This window comes from Ammodytes marinus (genome assembly GCF_949987685.1).
Source record: "Ammodytes marinus genome assembly, chromosome: 21".
NCBI classification, from domain to species: Eukaryota; Metazoa; Chordata; class Actinopteri; order Uranoscopiformes; family Ammodytidae; genus Ammodytes; species Ammodytes marinus.
This window is the reverse complement of record NC_137225.1, coordinates 8174433-8187520: the sequence shown is the minus strand read 5'-3', so window position 1 is coordinate 8187520 and position 13088 is coordinate 8174433. Positions and strand designations below refer to the sequence as shown.

Genomic DNA, 13088 nt, shown 5'->3' with positions numbered 1-13088 from the left:
CCGTTCACATCTCGCCACATGAATGTTAATGGTGGAGTGGGAAGCTGGGATCAAGTGCTGACATTCACTGATTGTGGACTGAAACAGATTATAGCTCAAGATCATAGTGTATGCAGGAGTGCGTGTACCTATCTAATTACTTATTTAACACCAAAACTACATTTTAATATTCGATAGCTCACTTTTATGAGATAAAACAGACTTTAACAGACCAGATGACACCCGTGCACAATCAAATAGCCCATTTCCCAATTAATTAATTATGTGGGTGACAGAGAGATAATTTCCATATTAGGACTGCCATGTAGGGAGTTAACAATGTGCTGACAGAAAGAAAGAGAAGAGGCTGTAGCTTACTTAAACTGTCCTCGTCCTCTGTGCTGCTGGTCCCAGGGCTTATGTACTTGAAAGGTGCGATCAATGCTGACAGCATACTGACTTTCTCTGGAGGAGAGACAAGAGACACACAGAGTCAATAAGAGGTCAGTGGTGGAGATGTTTTGATAGTTCTATTGATTGTGCTGGCGGATCAGTGTCGCTCAACACGGGGACAGAGACAAAGCATAACTGAGTAGAAGCATGAACACAGCATGGACCACAATGCATTCACGACAACATAAGGGAGAAAAAAAACATATGTCGCTTATGACATCATAAGGGTAGAAGCCCCGCCCCCTAATTACCTACCTAACTTAGCACTACCTCCACCTGTGATAACCACACCCCCAGATCCCCTGGAATCTAACTGGCAGTTCGATTTAAGCCGGTAGTTAGATTCAGGGCAGAACAGACTGGGCTTTTTGGAAGGCGGGGCTAAGCTAAAACAGAGGGTTTCAGACAGAGGCTCAAAAGAGACGATTTAGCAATGCCACTGTTAGAAAGAGAGTTTTTCTGAATTTTTATTTTATTTATTTAACTTTATTTATACAGGTATATCCCATTGAGACCGCATACTCTTTTTCAAGGGAGACCTGTTCCCATTCCCGCGCTGCCACACACATTCATATACCGATAGCAGGCTAACTATCAGATGCTCCTTGGGGTTCAGCGTCTTGCTCACGGACACTTCGACATGTGACGGCGAGACAAGGGATCGAACCACCCTGTGGTTAAGGGTCGACCGCCCTACCCACTTCACCACAGCCGCTCCACAGACTCTACACCATGAAACCAGTTTAAGTAGAAACCCAATTACAATGTTGAACCGGAAACATTTGCACAACATGTTACCTTTAATGTTTTGATTTGATTGGATTGGATTCACACACACACACACACACACACACACACACACACACACACACACACACACACACACACACACACACACACACACACACACACACACACACACACACACACACACACACACACACACACACACACACACACACACACACACACACACACACACACACACACACACACACACACACACACACACTACAGCTTTGGGGAAGAACTTCCTTCCTTTTTCAGAGCAAAACTTGTTTCTCCTGTTTCTCCCTGGGGCCGGCTGCTGTCCAGGTGTGCGTGTTGTTTACAGTATGAAGCCCTATTAGGGCCATGGCTCGGTCTGGTGCACTCAATGCAGCGCTGAGCAGAATTGACAGACCAGTCTGGCTCCTTAATTACACCCCCCTCTCCCCAACATCAGCTAATGATCGATAAGAGAGAAAGGCTAGGGAGAGGCAACAAAAGGAACCGACTGTGAACAGAAGCAGGGGCATGTGATGAAGTAGAAAAATGCAAGATGAAGAATATTACAGTTTATGTAGATGTGTGGAAGGTTAAAGGGTGAGCCTGAGGTCAGTCTACCTCCTTCCACCACCATCCTGGAGCAGCAGTAACCATTTCAGATAGCTTAATGCTACATAAACGGGGCATCACATTACTTTGCAATAAACATGTTTTGATAAGAGCGCAAGGTTGTGAATGAGCTCAGCCCCCGGTGTTCTCTCTCTCTCTCTCTCCTCACAGCACTAGAGGGGCTCAATGAGTCACTCCGACACACATGGATACACTCTAAACACTGAGGCTGGAGCTGTGCTAGTCCTCCTGGGCCAACATCACAATACAGGCATTTGCATTCTGACCTAATTACGGAGTAAAGTCCAACACAAGCAGCAATTTGGCCCTAAATGCCTCCCTCGGCCAACAGGGTCATTATCCAGACGTTCTCAAATCAGTCTGTATTGTTTGTAATGCCCCTAAAGCCCTATAAAACACATGACTGGTGTGTTTACCATAGGTGGTTAAAGTAGGGGTGTTTAAGGGAATATTGGCTGGTGCAGCAAATCTCAGTGTATTCTCGCATTTGTACACAAATTCCTTTTCAATGACAAGGAAAATGTTCACTTTGAGCATGAAATTACAGGCAATTTAACACAGGGGAGTCGACGCTTTTACACTGTGGCCTGAAATGCCTGTGATGTATATACAGTATGTGTTGTCAAGGGGTCTGAACCACCCACTCAACAGCTTCTGCCATCTTAAAGGGCCCATTGGGCAGTGGAATACCAAGGCTTGGTGTAAACAGATGAACGTTGTATGAACAATATGCCATAAGCTTTAAAACCAGAGGCTGCAAATGTATATTCGTCTGAGAATACATTGATGGCATTTTTGCTTAATTGAAACACGTTTTTCGTATTAGTTATCAGTACATTTAACAGGCCTCACTTTTATTGTAGGCAGCTGTTTTTCTAATCAAATACTGATGTGCACAAATATACTGTTTGTCAAAAGATAGACCTCCAGGAATGAGACAGGACTTTGGTCTCGATTGCACCTGGAATTAACATGTGATCTTTATTTGTATATCCTATTCAGATAAGGAAAACCCAATGTATTACAATAGATACATGTATGCAGAACGCATTGGGATCGAAGCAGAATCAGAAAAGCCTGACCATGTCTGGTGCAGATCTTCCCTCGTAAAAAAGTGAATGACTCCTATGCCATGTTTGTCATTTGTCAACAGTCCAACCAATCTGAATGTGAGTTTAATGAAAGTCTAGATTAATACTAGGTGGAAATGCAAAGGCCAGTCTGAACATACCCAGATAGGGAACACATACTGTAATAACAGGGTGTAAATGGGGCGTGCCCAAGTACATTTGCCTGCTAGTACGTTGGACCAGTGTGAGTGTGCCCTTCCGTACTCAAGCAAAGTACACTACCTAGGCCACGGCACACTTAGGAAAGGTGTTCTCAGGTCACAGAACAGATGCTTATGAAACTACACGCGCATATGCAATGATACGAGTCTACATCTAACCTGGCAGCTCTATCTGGTTTGGGCCCAGCAGTGCCTTGAGATAACATTGCTTACAATGACAATGCTAACATGCTGTTTTTAAGAAGTATCTTCATAATTTTCTTTTTACAGTTAAGACTGATGTCATTAGTTTTTCAGATATCTGGTCAGAACGCAACCTGCGTTGGACAATTCTTACACAATCTTAGTAGTTTCATCTTCTCCTCAGTAGTTTTATTTGTTTGATGCAGGCCAATAATTTTACCCCTCTGAAACAGAGTTACATATTTTCCAAAACCACAGCATGTGTCTTCTGACATGGTTGTTTAAGAAATAAGAAGCTATTCACTGCATCAGTTAGGGTTAAATAACTTATTGACAACTGGAACATATTAATCACTGCAGTTTTGCTTAGTAAAATCCAGGTTGTGACTTTTTTTTGGGCCGGGCAGTGTACATTTTATTTTAAAACCTAAGGTGCAGGGGTTCTTTAAAATAATAGCTTCATCATATAACATACAATTAGTAAAATGTTCTAGTACTCTTTCCATCCCTGTGAAGAGGCAACTATTGGCCAGATGCTGCCGTGCTGGACACATGATTGGGCTGCTTAAAGGCCTCAATAGACCCTTTTATTCTGTATTCAGAGGATTCATTTAGTTAGATGTCAAAGTTCACGTTCAGCTTAGCTTTCCTGTATAGAGCTTTTCAGGTCTGTATCATTTCAAAGTTACCCACACAAACAATTCTTCTCGCTTTCAATGGACCGCGATTCCTTTCAAATGTCTGAGGACGTAGCCGCTGAGTGCAAAAATATCATTGTGTTTTCAATTAGTCTGATGCAGAATCAACCGCACAGTGGCAAGCAGTGCGGTTAAGAGGTCATCCTGGAAATGCCACCTCTGAACGTTTTTTTGATAGCTTTATAAAGCGCCAGCAAAAACACACACGTCATTCTGATTTATGAGTCAGCTGTGAATAATGTCACGGGCAGGTTTTGGTAGTGCTTTACAGTTTGCAGTGCATTGATTTTCCTACAGAGATGCAGCATATTTTCACACGTAGTAAATGAAAGAACACCGTGGAGGGCTTACAAAAATAGATAAAAAAAATAATCTGGTATTAAACTCTAAAGTCTAAACATTAACATTTTACATGTTGCATGTCAGCTGTCCTAAACGATTCTAAAATATGAAAACTTTAGTTGGAGGAAGTGAACTTTTTAAACAGCCCCATTCAGAAATAAGCAAATAGCCATGCATTAATAATTTATTGATGGAAACTTAAAGTGTATGTTGGGGATTTTCATTTTGGCATGTATAGCTGACCTGCGTAACACTGACTATATGTGTCTGTAGACTTAGACTAGCAATTCATTGGAATTGATAAAGTGTTACTATTCAAAGTGTCTCCATGTTCCCCATTAGTACAAACCTACATAGTTCTTTGCAGGAAAGTACAGGCTGGTTAAAATAAAGCATTACAGAAAAGCTATAAATAAACCAAACCTTATCTGAAACCAGATGGTTCAAGGTATTTCAAGATGTGAGTATACAATACCACACCTAAACTGGAGGGAGGATTGTAAAATAACAATGAATTAGCATATTAAGAGAAGTGTTTGTAGTATAAGTATTTTTGATCAAGTTAAGAGATTTTTTGGATTCTTTGTTTTATGTACTTCAAAACTATGAGGCTGCTATTGTAACTATTGTGGTGGTTTTGTGTGTTGTAGGGTCAGTATAAACTTGAACAATGTAAATATACCCCACTGTAGAAAGATAACTCTACATGAAAAATATGGTTTGTTTTAAAGTCATCTCTGACACAGTCTTGCCCGTTATTAAACAAAGTCAGCTGTTAACAGAGCTACTGCAATGCTGTGGAGGAAATCCATATGGCTGGCAGACTGTTAGACCACCCTCAAAGCTCCTTCCTGGGAAATCGTGCGGTGGGTTCTCGGTAGACCACATCTTCTAAACCTAAATGTGTCCTTTGAGCGCGTTACTCAGTGGTGACACAGAGGTTAAACTGTCTGCAGTGAGGGCAGTTTTTCGCGTTTCCATATTGGTCCCTTCTTGTGTGCAATAATATCCTCCTAGTGACCTTACATGACATCAGAATTATATTTGGTCTAATAAGATGAATTTACAATCCTCTCTGTTAAAGCCTCACTTCAAAGTGAGGATTCCGGTGCAAAGTTCAGCAATCACTGGTGCAGATTTGGACACTGTTACCTTACATGACCTTTCTCTCTATCAGTCATCCATCCATTCTTATTCAGCGGCCAGCCGAGTGCACGAGACAATATTGCATTTCAATAGTCTGAGCTGGCTGGGTCCATCCCCCCATCTCTCCAGCCAACAAAGGCAGAGGAGGCAGAGGAGAGCCAGGTTAGATTGGGACCTTACACTCCTGATGGTGAGGGAGCCCATTCACAATGAGTTCTCTCTGCCTCTCTTTCTACTTGCACTTCCTGTATCAGTTGTGAGGAGCGGGTAATGAGCCCAATCAGATTTCCCCATGGCTCATCATAACCAATGGGTCAGATGAGCGACGGGAGACAGTATTGAGACAGGCGCTGGGGGAAATCATTGACTCTCTCTCTCTCTCTCTCTCTCTCTCTGCTTACCACCTGCTTCTCTCTCTCTCTCTCTCTCTCTCTCTCTCCTGTGTCTATCTTTCTCTCCGCGTCTTTCTGCGAAGCCTCAGATTGAAAGCCACTGAGCCACTAAATGAGAGGCTGCATTGTTTCTCCCCAGCACTCAAAGCCCCATTCCTGTCACTTCTCACAGCCCCAAAAAAAAGCGATGTAAAAATAGACAGAGTTGTGACCTCTCCACCTTTTTCTCTGTGTTCATTGTGAACTGTGTGAACACAAAACTCCAGGGCTCACATAACAAGTCCATGCATGCTTTATATACAGTATAAAATAATCTATCCTGCCACGACTTCACTGTGCATTACCAAAGCTGCAGCAAAAAGTCACAAACATGTCTGTGTGTGTGTCTGCTCCTGAGACACAATGAAGAAGTGCAATTAATCTTCGGCACAAAAGTTTAACCAGTGTGTGTGCTGGTAGTTATAGAGTCATCACCCCACTTATTATTAGAACAATACGAACATTTCAAGATGTAGAGAGAGCCAGGCAGTTTAATTTATGGACAAGATGTCTGCAGGACATACAGTACATCCCAGATTCCCTCATTTGATCGTTTCTCTGGTACCTGATCTGTGAGGATACAGAGAGCATCCATGGTGTAACTCTTGCTTTTAGATAGGGAGATTAGATTGTGTCTTGAATAAAACACATTCAATAAAACCTAGATTTGAAAATCAAATCGAATTTGCAAACAGAATATGTAATGAACAAATGGAGATGCAAATTTGTTTTTTCATGTCATGTGAATTCTGTGTCTGAATAGTCCATGCACAGAATAGAATACAGTTTTCTTGCACGGAAAATATGTATGTTAGAAGACATAAGAAATAGCACTTGCAGCAAATGTGTGCCCTTACTGTTATATGCACAGTACATATACAGTATGTGCAAATAGGCAGAACAAGGCATGAAAAGACACTATGAAGCTATTAACACCTGTGCGTCTACACAGGGAGGGACAAAGACGTGAGGAAAAGACACAAGAGTGTGAATATTTATCTTGTAAACTAAACTCATGCGTCAACGTGTGGAACTGCTTCAAAAAACAAAACGTAACTAAAAATAAAACTAGCACTACCTGGGGACCCATTTTCTCAGGATGTGCTGCATATTCTAACGAGACTATTGTTCAGTTGGATGGGTGATTTCCCAGGTTCTCTGGTGTTGGGCTCAATAACTATTGACTGGTGTGTAGTAAAGAACGTGTCAGCTGGAGAAACATGTTCACATCAACCACTCAGTGATGATTACCAACAGGATGTGTGCTATTGTCTTCAGTCTCCAGTACTTCTTCAATGTCAAATGAGAGATTCTGTCTTTCGAATCATGACACAACTACAATGGCTTAATACAGCACAAGGGCATGACATACAGTTAGGGGGACATATTAGCACAGACTGATGGATATTTAGCACCTGATTGCAGCACTGAGGACAAACTAGCCAGACCATCTGCTGTACATTTGCTCCAATGGCCATGAGTGCCAAGGACAGAGTCTTAATTGTGGATGCAGACCCTGCATGTTGCATGTATTTTTGGGCACATTGTCTTTTATTTTTCTATAGGCTATATTTTTGGGTGTTTCCACTTTCATTGTTGAGCACATCTTTGAAATGGGGAGAGAGAGGGGAAAGACGTGCAGAAAACGCCCCCGGACAGAGTTGAACCCGGGTCAGCTGTGACAAGGACTTTGCCTAGTGCTCTACCGGTGAGCCAACGGAGCACATGTTGTCTTCTATGTTTTGCGCTGACTAGTAATATGAGCCTTTTCACCAATTACTCTTCATATAAATGTGGACAGTTCTCAGAGAAAAACACAATATAATTGCATTAAGCAAATTGTCTCACTTTCTGTTTAGTTGCTGTAATGTAATTAGATATATAAAAAAGGACTGTTCTATTCAAAATATGCCTGTGAAACATGAATTGATTGTCATTTCTTTTTTCATGTCTCACATTACATAAGAAACAGAAAATGAGACAATCAGAAAATGGAAACAATTTGCATGTTCATTTATGAAGTTCCAAATAATCATTGAATTAATCAGCAGGCTGTGTCCCGCTGCCACAATAACACAAGCTATGTTGGGCCAGCGCCGTGATGGCTCTGACCCATAGACTGTTTTCTGACCGTGGCTATCTCTGTCTTTTAGGTACAGCCTATTGTCGGAAGTGGAAACGCATGGCAGATCTAGTAGGCTAACCCTGCCCTACCCTGGGTAAACCTCAGCGCTGTTGGTCGCTTGATCCACATCAACAGCTCATCAGATGAACCATCCAGATCAAACAGGACAAACCACCAAATCTTTAATGTTTATAGAGAGGGAAAACTTTTGAAAAGATAGCTTTACCCCCGATAGAATGTGTCACTGTCTGTCATACCATCAAGTGCTCTATTTTACAAATAACTCAATTCAGATCATTAATAAAATTGGACATAATAAAGCCTAGACAAATATCTTCTTTCCTCGGCACACACACACACACACACACACACACACACACACACACACACACACACTAGCCTATATACGGCCCCGGCAGGTCATGTGAGAGAGTGCAGGAGGGGAGAAAAAAAAAACGCTTTTCTACCAAATTTTGCGGCTCAGAAGGGGCTTTTTAAAGTGGGTTGCGTCCCCCCCTCTTAAACTTGGTGATTGCCCACTTTGACTCAGCAAGTGAAGACAGAAAAAAGAGATGGACAGAGATGACGAGCGCCTCAGACGCAATTTTCACTCGTGGACCTAACCAATAACACTTGCGTTCCGAATCGCATACTTTCTACTATATAGTATGTAGAAAAAAGATTTAGGATGTCCCGATTCTTGTGGCCAGATTTAGGATGGTTAGTACCCGGATGTCCTACTTCATGCGGCCAAGATTGTTAGTGTTAAAAAGTGCATCCTATTTGGGCGATTCTGACCCACAATCCAGTGCGCACGTGAAGTGACGTAACATCTTCGAAGCCTCCATATGAAAACAAACGGGGATGCGACGGATATAAAAGCAAGAGGCAAGATCAAGGCGCAATGTTATGATGAAATAAGAGAGGAAAGTATGTCCCAATAGTATGCCTACTGCATCCTAACTAGATTATTTTTATCGTCGGATGTAGTATGTAGAATAGAAAAAAGGAAGAGTATGCGATTCGGAACGCAACCTTTGTTTTCACATGCAGCTGTCTGCACTGGGGCTCATGCCTCAGCTGATCACGAGTATCAGCGACATTATCAATAATGTAGGATGTGTCCCTCGGTTCCCAGTGCGATGCTGACGTCTGCACGTAATCGCTGATGAATGAATGAGGAGTAGAAAAAATATTTATTAGATGATGATGAGACCACTGGTAGTCCAAGGCAATTGCTTTGCGTGATGGCTAAATCTGCCTCTGTCCGTGCACACACACATAAACACGCTTCTTAACCAGAACCTCGACCACTATATTGCAAAATGCATTTTTAGGGCTGTCAGTTAAACGCATTATTAAAGGCATTAACGCAAACCCATTTTAACGACGTTCATTTTTTTATTGCGAGATTAAAGTTTTTTTTGGCTTAACACACTTTGTAGTTTTTTCACATGCTGTTGCAACAACTAGTAATGTTAGAAACACTACAACACCACAAACTACATGCAACCATCTGAGCACACACAGGCATATTAGTCCAGAGTCTGAAAAAAGCATTGGACACATCTTGATTGCTGTTCATTTTAAAGTAAAAATTATATTACACAGTTTAACTGAAGAACATTGAGGAAAAACATAGAGGAAAATCGATAGAAAAAATGTATATTCATATGCATTTTGAAAATATTTTTTGTGGCCTTTTAGTCTTAGTGAATATTTGTGCTCACTATACATCTCATGGGTCTAGCATACATTGAGGGAAAATTAATTTGTGTTTTTGGTGTCTCACGGTATTGACACAAAATAAGGAATGGAAAGGTAAAAAGCCCATTTTGATAAAAAAGACAAAAGCTGGGAGGTTGTGTAAAAACGTAGCTCAGTAGCTTAGCATATGTTGGATACATACATGTAATTTAATTTGCCTAAACATAGTTTTTTCTTTCAGATAGCACCCTGTTTTGTCCCACTTCTCAAGAATCACTGATATAAGATTCAGCAGAGCCTTTTGAATTCCTAGGCTCCGGGGTGATACTTTACTGGAAGGATATCCAACAATGTATTCCACTGGAGAGTATGAGCAGAACCACTCCAGTGGACACCTGGACACAGAATTACTTAATCATATTGTGGCACAGGGAGAAATTCGATGACACTTTCTCTCTCACTTTTTTTTTCCATCTGCTATTCCATTTTTGACAGCCAGACACAGAGTACACTCTTGTGCTCCTGAGAGGCAACTTGCCATGGCTGAGTGTCATTGAGGAACCTGCTCAGAATGTGTGACGGCTTTGGATTGTCACAGCGGCCCAGCAGACATTGTGGTGGTGGTGGTGGTACAGCTTATGATCACAACCACTCTATGCCTGGTCGACCACACCCCCACCCTTACCCCTACAGCGCTCACATCTCCTCACACACTCACCTCTGTAAGCCACGCTTTCTTTCAATGCAGGGCTAAGACTGGGAAGCACTGTCACGATGAAAGCTTTTTGATGTCCTATCGTGCCCAAACTGTGCAAAAGTATGGATTTTGATGAAACAAGAATTATGAATTTTTCACTGGAGGCTTTTTTATGTTTTTGAAGTACATTGTACGGCTCTGTGTGTGACTGCAAAAGCTTTTAGTGCTAAAATAGCAGCATCTGGACAATGTAGCATAAAGTGCTGAAAGGCGCCTTTAAGCGGAAGAGTATTAGGGTGACAGGAGAGGAAAGAGGAGGAGGGTTCTTTTCATTATGCACTTCAAGAAAAAAGACAATCTTGATATTTTACCGAAACTAAACATCCTTTATGCTCAGCTGGTATCTGCAGTTTACTGTATAGGAGTGAAGGTATTGCATATTTTGGTTTCACTTATTGCTCTCGTTTCACAGCCCACAGTCTAGCTCAGAGGACGTCTCGATTTTGCAAACATTTGGTTGTAGTCCATTGTCCGAATTATAACGATAGCAAATATGTATCGTTTGTGTTTATTCTCAAAGTGCATTATGCAAAATCTATTTTTTTCTTCAAAAACCTCAGTCCTAATACTCTTCTGGACCTCTTTGAAAAGAGCCACATAGAGGAAACACACAGGCACACTTCATCCTAATATTGAACACCAGCCCCCGTTGAAATGCAAGTGCAGCCCAGGGTAGGAACAAGGAATAGAAATAAGCTCCATATATCCCATTAGCTGTTGCTTGCCTTCCCTTGAATACCTTTTGGCAATTAAAAACCAACAGGCATGGCTTTTTTCCCTTCAAAGTTCTGTACAGATCAGAATCGCATACCACCTGATAAGTGGCGGATTCAATGCACACTCGCTTGCCTCCCTAACGGAATATTAATGTAGGCTGCCATCCATGAGAATGACTCATTTACAAGCATGCAAAGGGAGCTGAGGACTCAAACCTGGATGAGGTTTGTCGCCTCGCTCGTTTGATAACAAGCACTCCAGTGTATTTACAAGGCGGCGCGAGCAAGATAAGTAATGACACTAAGCAGGTCAGGAATGTCTCTACCTCTCAGTGTGTTGTTGCTCATCTCCCTCCCATGGTTATCCATCTGTCTGTCAGACAACTACACTCCTCTCTTGTGCACAGCGCTGTCATCTCCACCGATGCAAAGCAAGAAAATATCAAATGCTGCCATTCTTTAGTTTGACTTGTGAAGCCTTTCTTTGTTACTGTTCTCTCATCTTTCTCTAGGTCGGTGTGCTTGCTTAGAGCGGAAACCTTGTCCCGTCACTGCGCTGGAAATGGAGAAAAAAAAACATTGTGTTGCCTTGGCAGTAAGTGCACAACCAAGCTGACATGGCACTCAGATGCCGATGTGACCCTGCAGTCTCCAATCTCAGAGTGTGGGGGAGTCAATAGGTAGGTGTGAGGTTAGATACAAATTGGCCCGCTCGTGTCACAGCAATTCAGTCACCAGCACAAGCCTGGACGGCAGCAAGGACCAGAAAGCAACACACTGAGGAGAGCGAAGGCGTGAGGGATAAAAAAAAGTATCGCAAGGGAGAGAGATTTTTGTGTTGCAAGTTAATGTTAACAAACATTTATGTGTTTGGAGGGCTGAAGAAAATTAGTATTTCCAGCTAGCTCACCTATTCTCACATCCTAAACATTTATTTTCTCACCTCCATCCTGTGGTCTTCCCCAGCAGGGTCTTCTGCCTCACATATAATCAGGCTGGCTGTTTGCACCACTTTGTTCAGCACAAATTGCTGCACCGATTGTTGCGGAAAAGCACAGATGGGACGTGGACAGTTTGTCATCGGCTGTTCCATACCACAGAGCCCAACACATCTGGCATGCAGCGAGAAGCATCTTTGCACTAATTTGTTTGTCACTATACATTGAAGGGACTATCTGTCATCCTGCCATGCTTTGGTTGCGCCATGATGTTTGAAGAACATGGCTAGTCATAAGTTTCAGGCAGCCCGGCTGGGGGGGGGGCCACTTGGGACTCACTCACACGAGCCATCTGAATGTTGGGGGAAAGGGGAGACGTGAGGGAAGAAATTGTGATACAGAGTGTAGGTGGTTTGTACACTTCACACCCCAACCACTCAATATCAAAAGGTGAGGTGAAGAGATTATCCATGTTCACTTTCAGGGCTCCACAAAAACTCATCACAGGAATGCATCATTTGAAAAATAAGAATATTTACATTATTATAGAAAGTGTGAACCGTGTCTATGGCCAAAGACTGTCTAACCTGAGTTTGCTAAGCCCTACAGAGAGAAGGGGTTCTCTTCTTCTCCTCCAACTTGCACTGGGAGAGGGTGAGAAATAATAACTGATTAAAAAATATCACAACTAGGAGCCATGGGTGTGGACATACACGCACAGCAGTTAGAAATACTTGTATGTATTTTCTCAGTTATAAATACTTGTATGTATTTCTAACTAAGTACATTGTATATTAGGTTGTTACTAACACATGGTAAGACCATTTACTTATTCAACCTAACCTGTAACCGCAAGTTATGATGTGATTCTTGTCCTCAAAAGTACTGATACACGCAGTTACTAACTGTAACGGGACGTTCTAA

The 13088-nt window shown here is 42.0% G+C and overlaps 1 protein-coding gene across 1 annotated transcript in view; it reads right to left on the bottom strand.

Annotated features, from left to right (window-relative positions):
• The window catches only part of adarb2 (adenosine deaminase RNA specific B2 (inactive)), a gene marked incomplete at both ends in the record, with an annotated part of 182693 nt that overhangs the window by 64925 nt on the left and 104680 nt on the right, over positions 1-13088 (bottom strand). Inside the window, 1 exon segment of the mRNA XM_080050028.1 lies at positions 358-444. Within this exon segment, the coding sequence (XP_079906154.1) occupies positions 358-444 (87 nt within the window).